Source organism: Sebastes fasciatus, chromosome 12, assembly GCF_043250625.1.
Source record: "Sebastes fasciatus isolate fSebFas1 chromosome 12, fSebFas1.pri, whole genome shotgun sequence".
Classification (NCBI taxonomy): Eukaryota; Metazoa; Chordata; class Actinopteri; order Perciformes; family Sebastidae; genus Sebastes; species Sebastes fasciatus.
In genome coordinates this window covers 25,736,047-25,758,444 of record NC_133806.1, presented here as the reverse complement: position 1 = coordinate 25,758,444, position 22,398 = coordinate 25,736,047, and the positions used below count along the sequence as shown (strand labels likewise).

General features: G+C 40.8%; 3 protein-coding genes across 3 annotated transcripts in view; 1 reads left to right on the top strand and 2 right to left on the bottom strand.

The window, feature by feature from the left end:
- tg (thyroglobulin) overlaps nucleotides 1-22,398 on the top strand; it is a 46,379-nt gene that overhangs the window by 2,203 nt on the left and 21,778 nt on the right. The window contains exons 2-10 of the mRNA XM_074654418.1: nucleotides 17,821-18,099; nucleotides 19,040-19,148; nucleotides 19,267-19,364; nucleotides 19,604-19,759; nucleotides 19,916-20,075; nucleotides 20,388-20,494; nucleotides 20,605-20,748; nucleotides 21,154-21,339; nucleotides 21,517-22,013. Coding sequence (XP_074510519.1) covers nucleotides 18,030-18,099; nucleotides 19,040-19,148; nucleotides 19,267-19,364; nucleotides 19,604-19,759; nucleotides 19,916-20,075; nucleotides 20,388-20,494; nucleotides 20,605-20,748; nucleotides 21,154-21,339; nucleotides 21,517-22,013 — 1,527 coding nt within the window. The 5' untranslated portion in view covers nucleotides 17,821-18,029. The remainder of the gene's footprint in view (nucleotides 1-17,820; nucleotides 18,100-19,039; nucleotides 19,149-19,266; nucleotides 19,365-19,603; nucleotides 19,760-19,915; nucleotides 20,076-20,387; nucleotides 20,495-20,604; nucleotides 20,749-21,153; nucleotides 21,340-21,516; nucleotides 22,014-22,398) is intronic.
- On the bottom strand, nucleotides 19-6,443 carry LOC141779534 (B-cell receptor CD22-like). The gene is made up of 6 exons (XM_074654417.1): nucleotides 6,214-6,443; nucleotides 5,572-5,946; nucleotides 3,775-4,044; nucleotides 3,173-3,275; nucleotides 2,275-2,320; nucleotides 19-727 (listed from the first exon to the last, which is right to left on the bottom strand). Exons 1-6 carry the CDS (start codon nucleotides 6,263-6,265, stop codon nucleotides 701-703), a joined length of 873 nt encoding a protein of 290 aa, XP_074510518.1. The 5' UTR covers nucleotides 6,266-6,443; the 3' UTR covers nucleotides 19-700.
- On the bottom strand, nucleotides 8,510-15,004 carry LOC141779533 (B-cell receptor CD22-like). Its single transcript, XM_074654416.1, has 6 exons — nucleotides 14,848-15,004; nucleotides 14,206-14,580; nucleotides 12,410-12,679; nucleotides 11,808-11,910; nucleotides 10,782-10,827; nucleotides 8,510-9,234 (listed from the first exon to the last, which is right to left on the bottom strand). The coding sequence occupies exons 1-6, from the start codon at nucleotides 14,897-14,899 to the stop codon at nucleotides 9,208-9,210; spliced, it is 873 nt and encodes a 290-aa protein (XP_074510517.1). The 5' UTR covers nucleotides 14,900-15,004; the 3' UTR covers nucleotides 8,510-9,207.

The window sequence follows — 22,398 nt, the reverse complement described above, 5'->3', positions numbered from 1 at the left end:
TACTGCATTAATAATAATCTAATATTATAATATATAATAATGTAACAACCAAAGATAGCATAGTGATAGTATTTTCTTTCTTTTTTTTTAACAACATTTTTATTCACTTTTGCACATTTTAAATATATATAGCTGCTTTGTCAGAAAATTAAAAAAAAGAGAACTATTCACAGTTCAGCAAACAAACATTATAATTAACATAACAATCATGGCATCATGTGCATCCACATAGAGAGAAGTCTCAAAAAACAAACAAAACAATGGAAAATAAATAAAATAAATAAACAAAAATACCTTAAAAGAGACTGATGTTGTCCAGATTCACAGTTTAATTGGTCAAATTAAACCACATTATTTTGGTAATCTAAAATAAGTAATTACAGGAGCCCGCTTCATTTTTTGGAACAAGGTAACAGCTATATGGATCACATCACGCGCTGTGCATCGCTACGTACACACGTATGGCGTTTACGTGCTGAAACTATTAACTGAAGCAAAAAAAAAAGCATTTGCCAAAAGAAAAGTAGACGTGAACTACAATATTCATACACATACAAACAGACTCAATATATGTTTGATGTCCTGTAAATCCTATTAACTACAGATAGATTCCTGCTGGGTGAAACAACCACCGATCAACGTTAGAGCAGATATGTTACAGATGATAATATCAGACAGTCTGGCCTTGTTCCTCTGGACGTCACAGCTCCTCGATGAAGTTTGGAGGCTGAGACAGAAAGCAGAGTTCAAACAGAACAGGAAAAGTTAATAAACCAACAACACACTGATGAGTCTCACCAGTAGTGATAATCTAAAGTTTGCCCTGAGGGTGGCGCTAGAGGACAGGTCATGGGAACACCCTCTAACCTTACTGGCTCAGGTGATTTTTCTCTCTATTAATATAAAAATAATTATTACACTTTAATTCTGATGAGTAATTCAGCTTTAATACTGTTTTTATTATGTGTTTTGGTTGAGTTAATATCATGCATGTGCATGGCCGATAACTCTGGCTGTGGGTTATGTGGATGCAGATATTCTTGGGCCTTTTTATGTTAAGTTTTTATGGCTCCTATCAGAGTCCTTTTAATATTGATTCTCTGCTGATACCGAGTCTGATACTTTAACCTAAATGTTGATTAAATATGTATCAGGGCTGCCAATCGATTCAATTATTTAATCGCATGGTTGTCCATAGTTAATCACGATTAATCACACATTTTTTATCTGTTCAAAATGTACCTTTAAAGGGAGATTTGTCAAGTATTTAATACTCTTATCAACATGGAAGTGGGCAAATATGCTGCTTTATGCAAATGTATGTATATATTTATTATTGGAAATTGATTAACAACACAAAACAATGACAAATATTGTCCAGAAACCCTCACAGGTACTGCATTTAGCATAACAAATATGCTCAAGTCATAACATGGCAAACTGCAGCCCAACAGGCAACAACAGCTGTCAGTGTGTCAGTGTGCTGACTTGACTATGACTTGCCCCAAACTGCATGTGATTATCATAAAGTGGGCATGTCTGTAAAGGGGAGACTCCTGGGTACCCATAGAACCCATTTTCATTCACGTATCTGGAGGTCAGAGGTCAAGGGACACCTTTGAAAATGGCCATGGCAGTTTTTCCTCGCCAAAATTTAGCTTAAGTTTGGAGCGTTATTTTACCTCCTTCATGACAAGCTAGTATGACATGGTTGGTACCAATGGATTCCTTAGGTTTTTCTAGTTTCATATGATTCCAGTCTTCACTCTAGCTTTAAATCTGAGCTGACTGTCAGCCCTAATATGTATCTGACTTATTAAAATAACAGTAAATACTAAATCTTGTTGTTGTAGACGAGCGTTAATTTCTCATGAAATGTAAATCAAAAGAGCTGAAAGAGGAAATTAGGACATTGTTGTTTTTTATCAGTTATAAATAACAGAAATGTTCCCGTCAGTGTCGTCATCCTCTGACAGAAGGCAGGTTCCTGTTTCTGTACAACATTTATAAGACATAAGACATGGTTTATTAGTGAGGTAATCTTCACTCTATGCTGTTGTTCCTTAAATCACCTCCTTTAATCGCCATAACTGCCATTCAAACAGTAGCATTTGTTTTTAGATAAGATCTGTTCACCATCAGCAGTTTTTTAACAGGAAGTGATGAAAGGCAGGGCTGAATGCTCAGAGACCATCCATGAAGACATGAAGGTTGAATATATTAATATTAAATGTATTAAAAATATAACAGAAATGATGTTTGTCAGTGACTCACCGGCACAGTCACGTCTTTCCGCTCTTCTTTCTTGCAAACACACATCCTGTAAAGATGGATATAAAAATAGTCGGTGAGTAGAATCTAACATTATTTTAAATGTATTAATAGTTTTTTTTTAATTAATAGGTAGAAAAAAGATCTTTGGGGAAATATCAGAAATGCTCCTTTTCATCTCAGCCAGCTTTGTTTGATTGACAGCAGCCGGCAAGCTTCCAGAGTGCAGGTGTTAACGCCGTAGGGAACGAGAGAGTGCAGGTGTTAGTGCCGTAGGGAACGAGAGAGTGCAGGTGTTAACGCCGTAGGGAACGATAGAGTGCAGGTGTTAACGCCGTAGGGAACGAGAGAGTGCTGGTGTTAGTGCCGTAGGGAACGAGAGAGTGCAGGTGTTAACGCCGTAGGGAACGAGAGAGTGCCGGTGTTAGCGCCGTAGGGAACGAGACAGTGCCAGTGTTAGCGCCGTAGGGAACGAGAGAGTGCCGGTGTTAACGCCGAAGGGAACGAGAGAGTGCCGGTGTTAGCGCCGTAGGGAACGAGAGAGTGCCGGTGTTAGCGCCGTAGGGAACGAGAGAGTGCCGGTGTTAACGCCGAAGGGAACGAGAGAGTGCCGGTGTTAGCGCCGTAGGGAACGAGAGAGTGCCGGTGTTAGCGCCGTAGGGAACGAGAGAGTGCCGGTGTCACACCGAAGGGAATGAGAGAGTGCCGCTTCACGCCGTAGGGAACGAGAGTGCCAGTTTTAGGCCCTAGGGAATGAGAGAGCGCCGGTGTCATGAAGACGTGCTGTATGCTGTAGCAGAAAAAGATGAATCTAGACTAATGAGTCATGAATACAGGCACATGAAGGAGCAGAAACTGCATGAAAAAGGATTTGTATTTGTTTTTTGTAGGTGAAAATTACCTTTTGATGACAATGGATGCCACTATGATGATGAGCACTGTGTGCAGAGTGAAGAGAACCAGACGAACAGCCAGCTGTGGGTCAACTGTACCACTGTTTGTTTCTGTGAAACAGATCAGATGGACAGTGAGCATTTGGACTGTAGACGTTAAACATCAGGAAGAACCACAGTCCTCTGAAATCTGATGTTATAATTTAGATTCAATCATTTCTCATGCTCTTCATCAGCAGATGTTGTTTGCCCAGTAGTCATGAAGTTGTACAAGTTCAAATGTCCTTTTCTTCTGAGCACTTTAGTGATGAAGACTGAAGATCAAGTGATTGAAAGCACCAGAGCAGCTAGTTAATTTACCTTGAGGTGAGATTGCTATTATCAAATACGAGAATCAATATTAGCTTTACTTTTATTCTTTTTCATAATTTACTCTTTTAATTACAATTTGGACCGAGTCAAAACAAACACAGGGAATGTGTTGGTGATGAAACTCTCCTGGTTGAATCATCAGAACAAAACGTGAACAGCTGTGTTAGAAAACATCTCCTTCTTTGATTAAAAAGTCAAAGATACAAGAAGAATCTACAGAGAAAAGTGATAAACAAACCTTCCTCTTCAGCCTCCACGTACAGGCGGTACGGTGGGGACAGTGTGCTGGCGTTCTTCAATCCACAGGTGTAGTTCGCAGAATCCTTTGCAGCCAGAGCGGTGAGCTGGAGGGTGGGACCAGACTCTGAGAGGGCGTGGCCATCTCTGAACCAGGTGAACTTCAGTTGGTGGAAAGTACACTTTGTAGTAAGCGTACAGTTCAGAGTGACTGATTCACCTTTTTTAAACTCTCTGTCACTGGAGCTCTCTATCTTCATTGGAGTCTGATCTAAATGAATCAAGTAAAATACATTTTCATTATAGATCTCCTTTGTTCTATTCAGCAGTATGTAGTTTGAGCAAAGTAAAGTGACTTTAAAGTCACATACTGATGTCTTCTAGGGATAGACGCTAATATTTTAACTCTCTGAGACCCACAGTAGAGCCGTTTTAGTCTTTTTAGGGGGGTCCAGGGGGTCTTTAGGGGGAGATAGCAGGTCAACAGTAAATATCACATAGAAGCTGTGTACATCATCTGAAAGTTGGGAACCTGAAGATTAATTTGAGATGCAGCTCAGCACTGTGTGTCAAGTTGTTCTAGTCATTAATCAGAAATAAATATGAATGAATAGTGAAAGTGTATAAGGGTTTAGAACGTTATAATAGAAGTATATGATGGTCATCCCCATGCTCTATTATGTCTCATAAGTTGTTGCAGCAATTTTTGGGTTGATACCATTTGTTACACAGATTTGGTGCTAAATTGAACATTTTTTACCACTGGAGAACTGATAAAAATAATCAATAATCTCTCCAAAATACCACATTAAGACACCAAGACCTCGAGGAACACCATAGAAAAAGCCATGCTGTGATTTGGTTTCAAAACTTTTGACATTTGGAAATTTCTGCAAGAATTGCATTTTTCTGTGATTGAATAGTGAGCACTTCTGTTGTGTAAACTGCTCAGAAACCCCCTTATTGTCAATCTAGCTAGGAAAGCCATCCATCCTCTGAATGCTCTGGGTCTCTTGTTTGTGGCTGTAAAGTTTCATGAGGCTGTGATTATCCTAGAGGTCACCACAGGTCATTTTATACAGTGAGGTCAATGAAATGGCTCCTATGGGGACTAACATCATCACACATGAATACAGTTAGGCTCATTGGATCCACACGAGTCTCAGTTTTACAGTGATACCCAATTTATGTAATTCAAAACTGTTTAGGGACCCCAGTAAGCAGAAATATTCAAACACACCATTTTAGAATATGAGGAAATAACACATTTATACTGCATTCAGAAACTTGCATGTGATTATCATAAAGTGGGCATGTCTGTAAAGGGGAGACTCGTGGGTACCCATAGAACCCATTTTCATTCACATATCTGGAGGTCAAAGGTCAAGGGACACCTTTGATAATGTCCATGACAGTTTTTCCTTCCAAAATTTAGCATAACTTCGTAGCGCTATGTAGTATTTTTCCTGCTAGTATGACATGGTTGGTAACAATGGATTCTTCAGGTTTTCTAGTTTTATATGATACCAGTATCTTCACTCTAGCAAACTCAGCCTGCAACAACCTCTGAAAGACAGAATAGTGTCCGAGACCGTCGGCGGGCCGTCGGAGTGTTAAGGGGTCAGTAGATCCTGTGGTTATACTGGTCAGCTTTTAGGTGTGACTGTTTGTGAATGTGTGAATATGAACAGGGCGTTCCTACATAAGAGAGCCTGGCTCTCAGTGCTAAATAAAGGCTGAAAAAATATAAATTATTATTGATATTGTTTTTGATAGCATTATCATACGATGCTCTTACCAGTGACGGTGACTTTCGCTCCTGGTTGTCGGCCAGTAAAACTTGCTTCCTTGATGTTAGCTTCCATTCTGAAGCGAAGAGTTCCTTCATCTTCCTTCTGTACATCTCTGATCTGTAAAGTGCAGTTTCCCTTCATGTCTCCCAGGTATCTGTAACGAGGGTTGTTGTTGGTTAACTCGCTGTCGTACACAGACGTAGTGGGGTCCTGACAGAATTCATGGTTCCGGCACCAGATGACTCTGATGATCTCTATTAAAACCTCTCTTCCATTGTCCCTGACAGATTCAACTGGTGTGAAGGTGCAGGGGAGGGTGACAGTCGATCCTTTCACAGCACAAACAGGATCTGGATAGTTCACACCATGACCCGCAGCACCTGGAAAAACACAACACAATGATCATAATTTCATTATAAATGCTTAGATAGTCACTTTAATATGATATAAATCAGAGAAAAGCAAGTAATCATTTTCTGACATTTTTGTATGAAAATTTACTTTAATGATTTATCAATTATCAAAACAATTTCAGAGCTGAAACTTCAGAAGCAGAGAAGTTTCTGGATTTCATCAGTTTGATGTGAAAATGTGACAAAAACATCAGTAAAGATATTAAAGTAACAAAGATAAAGTCCATGTCTTACCAGCCAGCAGGAGCATAAAGCACCAGGTGATCTTTTTGTCCCAAACTGCCATCCTTACTTTAATGAGTTGATTTAACTTGTTCTTGTTCAGATGTTCGATCAAACTACAGCAGTGGTGAGAAAGACACTGACTGTGTTTGTGCCGTGGTTACAATCTAACTTCCTCCAAAGTGTCTCAAGTCGTCCTGCGTGTCAGATGAACAACCGGATATTTGTCAACTGTATTCTTTGTTCCTGAAAAACAGATCAGAGGACTGTAGACATTAAACTGAACTGATCAGACATCAGGAAGATTCACTCTGTTATCATTTTCTATAAGTCCTCCGAAAAGACCCAATAAGTACACAAGGTGAAACAAACACAGGGAATTATTATAAATATTAATATTTCTTAGCAAAAAGTAATTTTGATTTCAGTTTAAGTACAATATAGAGTTGCAAAGTGGGAGCAGATATATATTTATTTTTCTTCACATGCTGTTCTGTCTGTTCTGAAAGAAAAAACGCAGAAAACATTTCCCCTCTCAGATCTTTGATGTAATCTGTCACTATCACAGAGGTGAAGAGAAGAAAGAGATAACGGAACGAAGCAGAGGGGAAATTGTGGACAAGCGTTAATTTGTGTAATGTTTTTCAAAAGAGCCGAAAGAACGATGATGACACGAAAGAGGAAATTATGACATTTAATGTTTATCAGTTTATATATAACAGAAATGGTTCCCATCACTGTCGCCATCCTCTGACAGAATGCAGGTTCCTGTTTCTGTTGAACTTAATTTACGTCTAAGAGATGGTTCATTTGTGACGTAATTCTTCACTCTAAAAGACCTTTAATAGGGCTGTCAAAGTTAACGCGATAACGTGTTGGCACAAATTTGTTTTAACGCCACTAATTTCTTTAACACATTAACGCAACTTAGGATTTTTAGGTTGTAGCCGGATCATATGAAACTATAAAACCTAGTGAATCCATTGGTACCAACCATGTCGTACTAGCTTGTTGTGAAGGAGGTTAAATAACGCTCCAAACTAACGGTGAATTTTGGCGAGGAAAAACTGTCATGGCCATTTTCAAAGGGGTCCCTTGACCTCTGAACTCCAGATATGTGAATGAAAATGGGTTCTATGGGTACCCACGAGTCTCCCCTATACAGACATGCCCACTTTATGATAATCACATGCAGTTTTTTTAATGCAGTATAAATGTGTTATTATCTCCTATTCTAAAATGGTGTATTTGAATATTTCTGCATAAGCTTTAATCACACTGTAGGTCTTGAGGTCTGTTTTTATAAATATACAGATAACAGGAGTGTAAGTCATGTATTTGATACACGCATTGATGGTTTTTAATGTTAACAAATCTGTAAATAGGCTATAATCCTGTGGTTGGGTGAGTTAATTATGTTATTATCATTATCAAATCATCTGCCGGTTATTTTCTCCATTAATTATTTAGTCAATAATATGAAGAAAATTGTGAAACATGTCTATCACAGAGGAAAACTCTGAGGTGACGTCTTGTTTTGTCCCACCAACATCCTAAAACACAAAATATATTCAGTTTACTATCATCAGAGACTAATCAAAACCACCAAATATTAGTGCAAAACCTTTCTTACTGATACTTTCTTAAATACCGAGTCTGGTGACCAGCAGTCAACTGAAACAAGCAAGCTAGAAGTATTTTTATTAGATTACAGAGATACTTTATGAAGCATTATGTTATATTCATGTCCTTGTGGAAATTATTATGTATGGAATATAAAATGTCATAAAAGTGTAAAAGTATGTATAAAAGGATGCATAAGCGAAACAATATATATATATTTTAATCTTTAAAGCTCCTCATATTAAATTATATATTCAAATCCAAGACTCCATGTTTTGATGGCTGCACCGTTCCATCAGATACAAATGTTATAAACATGTTAAAGAACTGAACAGGGCTCTAGACTAACTTTTCCATTGGTAGCACTTGTAATACCAACCTTACCAGTTGGTCGCACCAGCACATGATTTGGTCGCACCCTTTTTTTTGGTACAGCATGGTATTAATCAGTGGTGGGAAGTAACTAAGTACATTTACTCAAGGAACAATTTTGATGCAATCCACTACAACTCAGAGGGAAATATTGTGCTTTTATTTGTTTTATGTTTTTTAATTTTGCTTTTATTGTGAGTATATGAAATACAGTGCATTGTTATACAGTGAATTACACCACCCAGCACTATAAAAATGAATAAAATTAAATCCACTGCAGCCAGCTACAACATTAATATGCATCTTACATGTTACTGCATTAATAATAATCTAATATTATAATATATAATAATGTAACAACCAAAGATAGCATAGTGATAGTATTTTCTTTCTTTTTTTTTAACAACATTTTTATTCACTTTTGCACATTTTAAATATATATAGCTGCTTTGTCAGAAAATTTAAAAAAAGAGAACTATTCACACTTCAGCAAACAAACATTATAATTAACATAACAATCATGGCATCATGTGCATCCACATAGAGAGAAGTCTCAAAAAACAAACAAAACAATGGAAAATAAATAAAATAAATAAACAAAAATACCTTAAAAGAGACTGATGTTGTCCAGATTCACAGTTTAATTGGTCAAATTAAACCACATTACTTTGGTAATCTAAAATAAGTAATTACAGGAGCCCGCTTCATTTTTGGAACAAGGTAACAGCTATATGGATCACATCACGCGCTGTGCATCGCTACGTACACACGTATGGCGTTTTCGTGCTGAAATTATTAACTGAAGCAAAAAAAAAAGCATTTGCCAAAAGAAAAGTAGACGTGAACTACAATATTCATACACATACAAACAGACTCAATATATGTTTGATGTCCTGTAAATCCTATTAACTACAGATAGATTCCTGCTGGGTGAAACAACCACCGATCAACGTTAGAGCAGATATGTTACAGATGATAATATCAGACAGTCTGGCCTTGTTCCTCTGGACGTCACAGCTCCTCGATGAAGTTTGGAGGCTGAGACAGAAAGCAGAGTTCAAACAGAACAGGAAAAGTTAATAAACCAACAACACACTGATGAGTCTCACCAGTAGTGATAATCTAAAGTTTGCCCTGAGGGTGGCGCTAGAGGACAGGTCATGGGAACACCCTCTAACCTTACTGGCTCAGGTGATTTTTCTCTCTATTAATATAAAAATAATTATTACACTTTAATTCTGATGAGTAATTCAGCTTTAATACTGTTTTTATTATGTGTTTTGGTTGAGTTAATATCATGCATGTGCATGGCCGATAACTCTGGCTGTGGGTTATGTGGATGCAGATATTCTTGGGCCTTTTTATGTTAAGTTTTTATGGCTCCTATCAGAGTCCTTTTAATATTGATTCTCTGCTGATACCGAGTCTGATACTTTAACCTAAATGTTGATTAAATATGTATCAGGGCTGCCAATCGATTCAATTATTTAATCGCATGGTTGTCCATAGTTAATCACGATTAATCACACATTTTTTATCTGTTCAAAATGTACCTTTAAAGGGAGATTTGTCAAGTATTTAATACTCTTATCAACATGGAAGTGGGCAAATATGCTGCTTTATGCAAATGTATGTATATATTTATTATTGGAAATTGATTAACAACACAAAACAATGACAAATATTGTCCAGAAACCCTCACAGGTACTGCATTTAGCATAACAAATATGCTCAAGTCATAACATGGCAAACTGCAGCCCAACAGGCAACAACAGCTGTCAGTGTGTCAGTGTGCTGACTTGACTATGACTTGCCCCAAACTGCATGTGATTATCATAAAGTGGGCATGTCTGTAAAGGGGAGACTCCTGGGTACCCATAGAACCCATTTTCATTCACGTATCTGGAGGTCAGAGGTCAAGGGACCCCTTTGAAAATGGCCATGGCAGTTTTTCCTCGCCAAAATTTAGCTTAAGTTTGGAGCGTTATTTTACCTCCTTCATGACAAGCTAGTATGACATGGTTGGTACCAATGGATTCCTTAGGTTTTTCTAGTTTCATATGATTCCAGTCTTCACTCTAGCTTTAAATCTGAGCTGACTGTCAGCCCTAATATGTATCTGACTTATTAAAATAACAGTAAATACTAAATCTTGTTGTTGTAGACGAGCGTTAATTTCTCATGAAATGTAAATCAAAAGAGCTGAAAGAGGAAATTAGGACATTGTTGTTTTTTATCAGTTATAAATAACAGAAATGTTCCCGTCAGTGTCGTCATCCTCTGACAGAAGGCAGGTTCCTGTTTCTGTACAACATTTATAAGACATAAGACATGGTTTATTAGTGAGGTAATCTTCACTCTATGCTGTTGTTCCTTAAATCACCTCCTTTAATCGCCATAACTGCCATTCAAACAGTAGCATTTGTTTTTAGATAAGATCTGTTCACCATCAGCAGTTTTTTAACAGGAAGTGATGAAAGGCAGGGCTGAATGCTCAGAGACCATCCATGAAGACATGAAGGTTGAATATATTAATATTAAATGTATTAAAAATATAACAGAAATGATGTTTGTCAGTGACTCACCGGCACAGTCACGTCTTTCCGCTCTTCTTTCTTGCAAACACACATCCTGTAAAGATGGATATAAAAATAGTCGGTGAGTAGAATCTAACATTATTTTAAATGTATTAATAGTTTTTTTTTAATTAATAGGTAGAAAAAAGATCTTTGGGGAAATATCAGAAATGCTCCTTTTCATCTCAGCCAGCTTTGTTTGATTGACAGCAGCCGGCAAGCTTCCAGAGTGCAGGTGTTAACGCCGTAGGGAACGAGAGAGTGCAGGTGTTAACGCCGTAGGGAACGAGAGAGTGCAGGTGTTAGTGCCGTAGGGAACGAGAGAGTGCAGGTGTTAACGCCGTAGGGAACGATAGAGTGCAGGTGTTAACGCCGTAGGGAACGAGAGAGTGCTGGTGTTAGTGCCGTAGGGAACGAGAGAGTGCAGGTGTTAACGCCGTAGGGAACGAGAGAGTGCCGGTGTTAGTGCCGTAGGGAACGAGAGAGTGCAGGTGTTAACGCCGTAGGGAACGAGAGAGTGCTGGTGTTAGTGCCGTAGGGAACGATAGAGTGCAGGTGTTAACGCCGTAGGGAACGAGAGAGTGCTGGTGTTAGTGCCGTAGGGAACGAGAGAGTGCCGGTGTTAACGCCGAAGGGAACGAGAGAGTGCCGGTGTTAGCGCCGTAGGGAACGAGACAGTGCCAGTGTTAGCGCCGTAGGGAACGAGAGAGTGCCGGTGTTAACGCCGAAGGGAACGAGAGAGTGCCGGTGTTAGCGCCGTAGGGAACGAGAGAGTGCCGGTGTTAGCGCCGTAGGGAACGAGAGAGTGCCGGTGTCACACCGAAGGGAATGAGAGAGTGCCGCTTCACGCCGTAGGGAACGAGAGTGCCAGTTTTAGGCCCTAGGGAATGAGAGAGCGCCGGTGTCATGAAGACGTGCTGTATGCTGTAGCAGAAAAAGATGAATCTAGACTAATGAGTCATGAATACAGGCACATGAAGGAGCAGAAACTGCATGAAAAAGGATTTGTATTTGTTTTTTGTAGGTGAAAGTTACCTTTTGATGACAATGGATGCCACTATGATGATGAGCACTGTGTGCAGAGTGAAGAGAACCAGACGAACAGCCAGCTGTGGGTCAACTGTACCACTGTTTGTTTCTGTGAAACAGATCAGATGGACAGTGAGCATTTGGACTGTAGACGTTAAACATCAGGAAGAACCACAGTCCTCTGAAATCTGATGTTATAATTTAGATTCAATCATTTCTCATGCTCTTCATCAGCAGATGTTGTTTGCCCAGTAGTCATGAAGTTGTACAAGTTCAAATGTCCTTTTCTTCTGAGCACTTTAGTGATGAAGACTGAAGATCAAGTAATTGAAAGCACCAGAGCAGCTAGTTAATTTACCTTGAGGTGAGATTGCTATTATCAAATACGAGAATCAATATTAGCTTTACTTTTATTCTTTTTCATAATTTACTCTTTTAATTACAATTTGGACCAAGTCAAAACAAACACAGGGAATGTGTTGGTGATGAAACTCTCCTGGTTGAATCATCAGAACAAAACGTGAACAGCTGTGTTAGAAAACATCTCCTTCTTTGATTAAAAAGTCAAAGATACAAGAAGAATCTACAGAGAAAAGTGATAAACAAACCTTCCTCTTCAGCCTCCACGTACAGGCTGTACGGTGGGGACAGTGTGCTGGCGTTCTTCAATCCACAGGTGTAGTTCGCAGAATCCTTTGCAGCCAGAGCGGTGAGCTGGAGGGCGAGGCCAGACTCAGAGAGGGCGTGGCCATCTCTGAACCAGGTGAACTTCAGTTGGTGGAAAGTACACTTTGTAGTAAGCGTACAGTTCAGAGTGACTGAGTCACCTTTTTTAAACTCTCTGTCACTGGAGCTCTCTATCTTCATTGGAGTCTGATCTAAATGAATCAAGTAAAATACATTTTCATTATAGATCTCCTTTGTTCTATTCAGCAGTATGTAGTTTGAGCAAAGTAAAGTGACTTTAAAGTCACATACTGATGTCTTCTAGGGATAGACGCTAATATTTTAACTCTCTGAGACCCACAGTAGAGCCGTTTTAGTCTTTTTAGAGGGGTCCAGGGGGTCTTTAGGGGGAGATAGCAGGTCAACAGTAAATATCACATAGAAGCTGTGTACATCATCTGAAAGTTGGGAACCTGAAGATTAATTTGAGATGCAGCTCAGCACTGTGTGTCAAGTTGTTCTAGTCATTAATCAGAAATAAATATGAATGAATAGTGAAAGTGTATAAGGGTTTAGAACGTTATAATAGAAGTATATGATGGTCATCCCCATGCTCTATTATGTCTCATAAGTTGTTGCAGCAATTTTTGGGTTGATACCATTTGTTACACAGATTTGGTGCTAAATTGAACATTTTTTACCACTGGAGAACTGATAAAAATAATCAATAATCTCTCCAAAATACCACATTAAGACACCAAGACCTCGAGGAACACCATAGAAAAAGCCATGCTGTGATTTGGTTTCAAAACTTTTGACATTTGGAAATTTCTGCAAGAATTGCATTTTTCTGTGATTGGATGGCGAGCACTTCTGTTGTGTAAACTGCTCAGAAACCCCCTTATTGTCAATCTAGCTAGGAAAGCCATCCATCCTATGAATGCTCTAGGTCTCTTGTTTGTGGCTGTAAAGTTTCATGAGGCTGTGATTATCCTAGAGGTCACCACAGGTCATTTTATACAGTGAGGTCAATGAAATGGCTCCTATGGGGACTAACATCATCACACATGAATACAGTTAGGCTCATTGGATCCACACGAGTCTCAGTTTTACAGTGATACCCAATTTATGTAATTCAAGACTGTTTAGGGATCCCAGTAAGCAGAAATATTCAAACACACCATTTTAGAATATGAGGAAATAACACATTTATACTGCATTCAGAAACTTGCATGTGATTATCATAAAGTGGGCATGTCTGTAAAGGGGAGACTCGTGGGTACCCATAGAACCCATTTTCATTCACATATCTGGAGGTCAAAGGTCAAGGGACACCTTTGATAATGTCCATGACAGTTTTTCCTTCCAAAATTTAGCATAACTTCGTAGCGCTATGTAGTATTTTTCCTGCTAGTATGACATGGTTGGTAACAATGGATTCTTCAGGTTTTCTAGTTTTATATGATACCAGTATCTTCACTCTAGCAAACTCAGCCTGCAACAACCTCTGAAAGACAGAATAGTGTCCGAGACCGTCGGCGGGCCGTCGGAGTGTTAAGGGGTCAGTAGATCCTGTGGTTATACTGGTCAGCTTTTAGGTGTGGCTGTTTGTGAATGTGTGAATATGAACAGGGCGTTCCTACATAAGAGAGCCTGGCTCTCAGTGCTAAATAAAGACTGAAAAAATATAAATTATTATTATATTGTTTTTGATAGCATTATCATACGATGCTCTTACCACTGACGGTGACTTTCACTCCTGGTTGTCGGCCAGTAAAACTTGCTTCCTTGCTGTTAGCTTCCATTCTGAAGCGAAGAGTTCCTTCATCTTCCTTCTGTACATCTGTGATCTGTAAAGTGCAGTTTCCCTTCATGTCTCCCAGGTATCTGTAACGAGGGTTGTTGTTGGTTAACTCGCTGTCGTACACAGACGGAGTGGGGCCCTGACAGAATTCATGGTTCCGGCACCAGATGACTCTGATGATCTCTATTAAAACCTCTCTTCCATTGTCCCTGACAGATTCAACTGGTGTGAAGGCGCAGGGGAGGGTGACAGTCGATCCTTTCACAGCACAACCAGGATCTGGATAGTTCACACCATGACCCACAGCACCTTGAAAAACACAACACAGTGATCATAATTTCATTATAAATGCTTAGATAGTCACTTTAATATGATATAAATCAGAGAAAAGCAGGTAATCATTTTCTGACATTTTTGTATGAAAATTTACTTTAATGATTTATCAATTATCAAAACAATTTCAGAGCTGAAACTTCAGAAGCAGAGAAGTTTCTGGATTTCATCAGTTTGATGTGAAAATGTGACAAAAACATCAGTAAAGATATTAAAGTAACAAAGATAAAGTCCATGTCTTACCAGCCAGCAGGAGCATAAAGCACCAGGTGATCTTTTTGTCCCAAACTGCCATCCTTACTTTAATGAGTTGATTTAACTTGTTCTTGTTCAGATGTTCGATCAAACTACAGCAGTGGTGAGAAAGACACTGACTGTGTTTGTGCCGTGGTTACAATCTAACTTCCTCCAAAGTGTCTCAAGTCGTCCTACTTGTCAGATGAACAACCGGATATTTGTCAACTGTATTATTTGTTCCTGAAAAACAGATCAGAGGACTGTAGACATTAAACTGAACTGATCAGACATCAGGAAGATTCACTCTGTTATCATTTTCTATAAGTCCTCCAAAAAGACCCAATAAGTACACAAGGTGAAACAAACACAGGGAATTATTATAAATATTAATATTTCTTAGCAAAAATTCATTTTGATTTCAGTTTAAGTACAATATAGAGTTGCAAAGTGGGAGCAGATATATATTTATTTTTCTTCACATGCTGTTCTGTCTGTTCTGAAAGAAAAAACGCAGAAAACATTTCCCCTCTCAGATCTTTGATGTAATCTGTCACTATCACAGAGGTGAAGAGAAGAAAGAGATAACGGAACGAAGCAGAGGGGAAATTGTGGACAAGCGTTAATTTGTGTAATGTTTTTCAAAAGAGCCGAAAGAACGATGATGACACGAAAGAGGAAATTATGACATTTAATGTTTATCAGTTATAAATAACAGAAATGTTTCATATCACTGTCTTCTTCCTCTGACAGAATGCAGGTTCCTGTTTCTGTTGAACTTAATTTACTCCCAAGAGATGGTTCATTTGTGACGTAATTCTTCACTCTAAAAGACCTTTAATAGGGCTGTCAAAGTTAACGCGATAACGTGTTGGCACAAATTTGTTTTAACGCCACTAATTTCTTTAACACATTAACGCAACTTAGGATTTTTAGGTTGTAGCCGGATCATATGAAACTATAAAACCTAGTGAATCCATTGGTACCAACCATGTCGTACTAGCTTGTTGTGAAGGAGGTTAAATAACACTCCAAACTAACGGTGAATTTTGGCGAGGAAAAACTGTAATGGCCATTTTCAAAGGGTTCCCTTGACCTCTGAACTCCAGATATGTGAATGAAAATGGGTTCTATGGGTACCCACGAGTCTCCCCTATACAGACATGCCCACTTTATGATAATCACATGCAGTTTTTTTAATGCAGTATAAATGTGTTATTATCTCCTATTCTAAAATGGTGTATTTGAATATTTCTGCATACTGGTAGGGGTGGGCGATATATCAAAAATATAGTCGATGTATCGCGGCTTGTCCCACGTGCGGTATATAAGATGACTATATCGCGAACATCGAATACAAATTGTCATGTAATGTTTTTAAGCCATGCCGCCGGCATGAGACTCGCTTTGGCATTTCCTCCTGTCCCTCCTCTCTCCTCCGGTTCCCTCTCACACACACACCTCAGAGTCTCCGCCACCATCCAGACCTCTCTCGTGGGCCAGTGCGTGCAGCATTTTACCTGCACAGAGAATTATGAGGCGGCCGCCTCCGTCAAATATCGCCCTGCCTCCAGCTCACGACAAAACTCTGACGGGTGTCTTCATGGAAAACACTATTTTCTAACAAGCATTGCACTTGATGGATTTTAGTCATTTGTAACTGCATTTGCGGCATTACGCCGTTGTGTTTTGGTTTTCGGCCGGATTTCGGCCGGATTGCAGCAGTGTTACTGCTGGTAACTGCTGTTTCTGCTGGTGGTGTGGCTCCGCGGGGCTCGCTGTTCCCTCTCTCGCTGCAGGGAAAATTTTACTTTTTGCATGTAAGATTAAAATTGTTCCAAAAGAAACCACTAATGAATATAAACAAGAAGATTTTAATGCAGACATATGCTGCAGGGACTAGAAGAATCATCATATTGGTGTGATTGTATGCATCAAAGTATTAAATTGAGCATTTATGAAGTGCTTAGAGGATATTTGAAAATATCGCAATATATGTTGTGTGTCGCGATATTGCCTAAAAATATCACAATATTATTTTTAGGTCATATCGCCCAGCCCTACATAATGGGGTCCCTAAACAGTCTTGAGTTACATAAATTTGGTATCACTTTAAAGCTGAGACTCTTGTGGATCCAATGAGCCCAACTGTATTCATGTGTGATGATTTTACTCCCCATAGTAGCCATTTCATTGTAGTGAGACCATTTTTTTTAAACTTGACCAAACTGTATAAAATGACCTGTGGTGACCTCTAGGATAATCACAGCCTCATGAAACTTTACAGCCACAAACTAGATACCTAGAGCATTCATAGGATGGATGGCTTTCCTAGCTAGATTGACAATAAGGGGGTTTCTGAGCAGTTTACACAACAGAAGTGCTCGCCATCCAATCGCCGAAAAATGCAATTCTAGCAGAAATCTCAAAAAGTTTTTGACACCAAATCACAGCATGGCTTTTTCTATGGTGTTCCTCAAGGTCTTGGTGTCTTAATGTGGTATTTTGGAGGGATTATTGATCATTTTTATCAGTTCTCCAGTGGTAAAACATGGTTAAATGAATCACTAAATCCGTGTAACAAATGGTACCAACCCAAAAATTGCTGCAACATCATATACTTCTATCATAATGTTCTTAGCCCTTATACACTTTCACAATTAACAATTATTTTAAATTTATGACTAGAACAACTTGACACATAGTGCTGAGCTGCATCTCAAATTAATCTTCAGGTTCCCAGCTTTCAGATGATGTACACCACTTCTATGTGACATCTACTGTTGATCTGCTATCTCCCCCTAAAGACCCCCTGAACCCCCCCTTAAAAAGACTAAAACGGGTCTATTGTGGGTCTAAGGGGGTTAATGTAGGTTACGGTCAGTGAGGACACCTGGCCCTCAGGTGAGACCGCTTCAGTGTGCTAGAATAAGAACAACAGACGTCACGCTGAGCACTGACCACCATTCACCTGTGTTTCAGAGATCCTTTCTTCCAATCAGAGGGCTTCACGGCCCGCTGGCCGCCTCCTGAGTGGCGGTCGAGGACTCCTGGTTCCACCGAGACGGACAGACGAGGACGGAGAAGAGGAGGGAGGAGGTATGAAGGTGTGTCGGTCCTCCTCACGGTGACTCAGCAGGTCTGCAGGTTTATAAAGAGGCAGCGATGGTCCGTCTGTCACCACAGATACGATGGCCTGGCTTCTCCTCATCGCCTGCATCCTGGTCTGCTGCCCCGAGCTGCTGCAGGGCAAAGCTTCAGGTAAGCACACCTGGACCAGTCTGACTGTTGTTAATGTCACAGCTGCACAGTTTTCTCTTTATCTTTTTCTATGTGTTCTCTGCACCTTATTTAACGTGTAAGTCTGGCGTTATTTCATATTTTTCACACCAACATCATGTTAGTCCGTCTCTCAATACTGTCTGACTTCCTGTCTGTGGCTCTCAGCTCCGACCCCATTGGTGCCTATTAGGGCTGGGATGATAAACCTATCTCTTGATTTGATACTATCACGACACTTGGGTGCCGATTCCATATGTGTTGGGATTTTTAAGTATTGTGAGTCGATATTACGATTTATTGTGTTTTTTGTTAACTTTTTTAACACTAGACCATGGGAAAAAGTTGAATCATACACTTCTAGGGACTTTTAATATGGAAAATTTCTAAATGAATCCAGTAAAAATGTTTTTTTTTCAGCATGTATGTAGTCAGAGATGTCCTGAAGTCAAATATATCAGTCATCGTCAGGCATTATTTATTAAATTTTTTCCAGCAACCCAAAAATCAAAGAATAAAGACATTTCCCTCACAAATAAGTAGTATTTTATTTTAAATTTATAAATGATATGAAATGTTTTATACTTCTGTTGAATATAATATAATCAATCTTATTTATGTATATGTATTTTGTATATACAGTTGCCTTTGTTAACACCTTATTTTGAAAACTGGACGTGATCCCACTAGTCTACTTCCTCTAACTTCTTCATGGTCGTCTCTAGCTCTCCCGTCAGCTCCGTTCTCTTTATACATCCATGGTCAGCTCCATCGGGGCCGTTTTAATGCATTTAACACAAATGTCAGTATATCTAATGTATGATAAAAAATGTGAGATTAATCACGATTAACTATTTTAATCGATTGACTGCCCGAAATCATTTATAATTGTTTATTGTTATTGTTTCCTGTTGTTGTCCAGAGTATCAGCTGGAGTCAGAGACCCTGAGCCAATGTGAGTTGCTAAGGGGCGTGGCTGTTGCCAAGCAACAAGGTGACGTCCCCCACTGCACACACAATGGCAGGTTCAGGTAAATATCTGTAGCCTAATATTTCCTGCTTCTTTTTCTATATCTATGTTAAGGAATGTCATTGTATCAGCATGTTTAAGCAGTGAGTGTGTGTGTGTGCGTGTGTGCGTGTGTGTAGGCCCGTGCAGTGCAGTGGGCGGAGTCATGAGTGTTGGTGTGTTGATGCTGAAGGTCAGGAGGTCGTCGGGACTCGAACCAACAGCTCTGCTCCTCACTGTGAGAACCACAAAAACACTTTAACACATGTTTAATGATCAGGGATGTTACAGGTCATATATATATATATATACTGTATATATGACCTGCAACCTACTGACTGCAGAAGGTTGTGTTTGCGTGCCAGTTTATTTCTTAATACAGTAAATATATTACATATTGGTCCTTCAATGTTGAACTGAAGGAAAGACAATCTGATCTAACTGTCTGTCTCTCTCTGCCTGTCTGTCTGTCTGCAGGTGCGTCTCCCTGCCAGCTGCAGTCGGTGCTGCAGTGTTCTCCTTCAGGACTCTTTGAGTCAGTTCAGTGTGAGTCCAGCAGGGGGCAGTGTTGGTGTGTGGATCAGGACGGCATGGAGCTCTACGGGACCAGACAGACCGGGACGCCTCAGCGCTGTACGTATAAACACTACTTATACTACTGATAACAATGATAATACTACTACTACTACTACTGATACTTCTGATACTCCAACAAGAAAATGCAAGTTAACTGAATGGTGTTGAAGGGTTTTGTATTTAAATGCCTACCTGTTGACCTTTGACACGCAGGCCCTGGCGGCTGCGAGGTGAGGTCGAGGCGTCTCCTGCACGGCTCCGGGTCTCAGTCTCCTCCTCAGTGTGCTGAAGACGGCGGCTTCCTGCCCGTTCAGTGTAAATTCATCAACATGACCGACAGAGCAGAGCTGGACCTGCTGCACACCTTCAACAGGTAGCGCACCTGTCTGTCTGTTATACTGCATTCAAAAAACTGCATGTGATTATCATAAAGTGGGCATGTCTGTAAAGGGGAGACTCGTGGGTACACATAGAACCCATTTTCATTCACATATCTGGAGGTCAGAGGTCAAGGGACCCCTTTGAAAATGGACATGACAGTTATTCGATAGCGTCAGGGTCCGCCGGCAGGCCGGCAGAGTTTTAAGGGTTAAAATAGAGTGTATATCTGTGTATTTCAATATATTTCATGGTGTACATCTGTGTGTGTGTGTGTGTGTGTGTGTGTGTGTGTGTGTTGTTTCAGGTTCCCAGAAGCCTTTGAGACGTTCAGTAGTTTCAGGAAGTTTTTTCCGACGGTTTCGTCCTTCTGCTTCTGTTCAGACAGCCGAGGCAGAGAGCTGGAGAACACAGGTACACACACACACACACACACACACACACACACACACACACACACACACACTGATGATGATGATGATGATGTTTGGTGATGATGATGAAGGTGTGAACTTCCTGTCCAGGTGTGGAGCTCCTCCTGTCGGAGGTGTACGACTCGGCGTTCTCCGGTCTCCGGTCCGGCCGCTCCTTCTCTCAGACCAACATCTACAGAGTCCTGCAGAGGAGGATGCTGGGAGTCCGCCTCACCCTCACCGGACACTTCAGATGTAAGCTACATTCACTTCAACTGATTCAAACTGGTTTCAAACAGAGCCAGTCTTTTAGTACCATTTAAGGTGGTTGCAATGGACAGGACTGGACTGGTTTTCTAAGCTTGTGAACGTAGATAGGAAGTGGAGTAAACTGAAACTGGTTTAAGATGCTGCTGCGTCCACACAGGTGTACACAGTTGGATTCCCCAAATTAAATTTATAGGCTTATTTAAACTTATTTAAATCGTCATGTCCACATAAACACTGGTTTAAAGTCATTTTGGCAGAGGTAAACTGGTTTAAACTACCTTGGAGTGTTAGACTGTCCTTTTTAGTAAACTTCAGAGGTAACATCTGGACCAGTAAACACTGGTTTAGACTGGTTCAAACAGATATTCGACCCCTCTCTCTCTCTGTCAGGTCCCTCTCCCTGCGAGGAGGAGCGGCGGGCAGCGATGGAGGCGTCCAGCGTTGGCGTCCCTTCCTGTGAGACCGGAGGATCCTTCACCCCCAGGCAGTGTCAGCCGGGGGGGCAGTGCTGGTGTGTGGACCCCACAGGGAGAGAGCTTCCTGAGACGCGACAGCACGGAGACTCCCTGGTCTGCAGTGAGTATCCTGGAGGTCTGGGGACCCAAACAGTTCATGGCGAAGCAACATTAACAAAACATCCACGACAGCTGCTAATAACAATTATTAGACACATATAATTTTATTTTTCCTGTCTTCCTCCTCCTCCTCCTCCTCCTCCTCCTCTTCTTCCTACTCCTCCTCCTCCTCCTCCAGGTCCAGGTCTTGCTGACTGTCCCTCTCAGCGTCGTCTGGCTCTGTCCCGGCTTTTCTCCGGTCCTGTTGCTCCTCCTCTCCAGGCCTCCTCTGTCAGAGCCTCCTGTCTCTCCCTCCTCCGGCCTCTCAGGGAACTCCTGCCGGTGGAGGCGGACCCGACCTCCTTCTTGTCCCGCCTGGTCGAAGTCGTCCACGGTCTCTTCCCCTCGGTGGGCGGGGCTCTGCAGGCTCTGGCCCGCTCCTCCCCTCGCCGTTTGCAGGAGAACGTATTCGGAGGGAAGTTCCTGAAGAACGCCGCCTCCTTTAACTTCAGCGGAGCGGTGGGATCTCGAGGAGCTCTCGGTCTGGACCGGCTCACCTCTCAAAGCGTCAGTATCCAGAAGAACCGGGACCTGGTCCAGTCTGTCAGCAGAGCTCTGGAGGACCCGGCCTTCCTCTCTACCCTCCAACACACACTGAGGAGCAGCAGCAGCTCACACTCTTCCTCACTGGAGCAGGTCAGACACAACTCATCCTCATCACCTGATCACATACCTGATCACACACCTGATCAAACACCTGATCAAACACCTGATCACATACCTGATCACATACCTGATCACATACCTGATCACACACCTGATCAAACACCTGATCAAACACCTGATCACACACCTGATCACACACCTGATCACACACCTGATCAAACACCTGATCACACACCTGATCACACACCTGATCACACACCTGATCAAACACCTGATCAAACACCTGATCACACATCATACTGGACAGATGAACAGGATGGGTCAGAGGTCAATCATGTCACTGACACATTTAGTTTGATAAGAGCTGCTTCTCATCGTGGCTGAACCTGAACCTCATTAAACTCTCCCTGTTTTC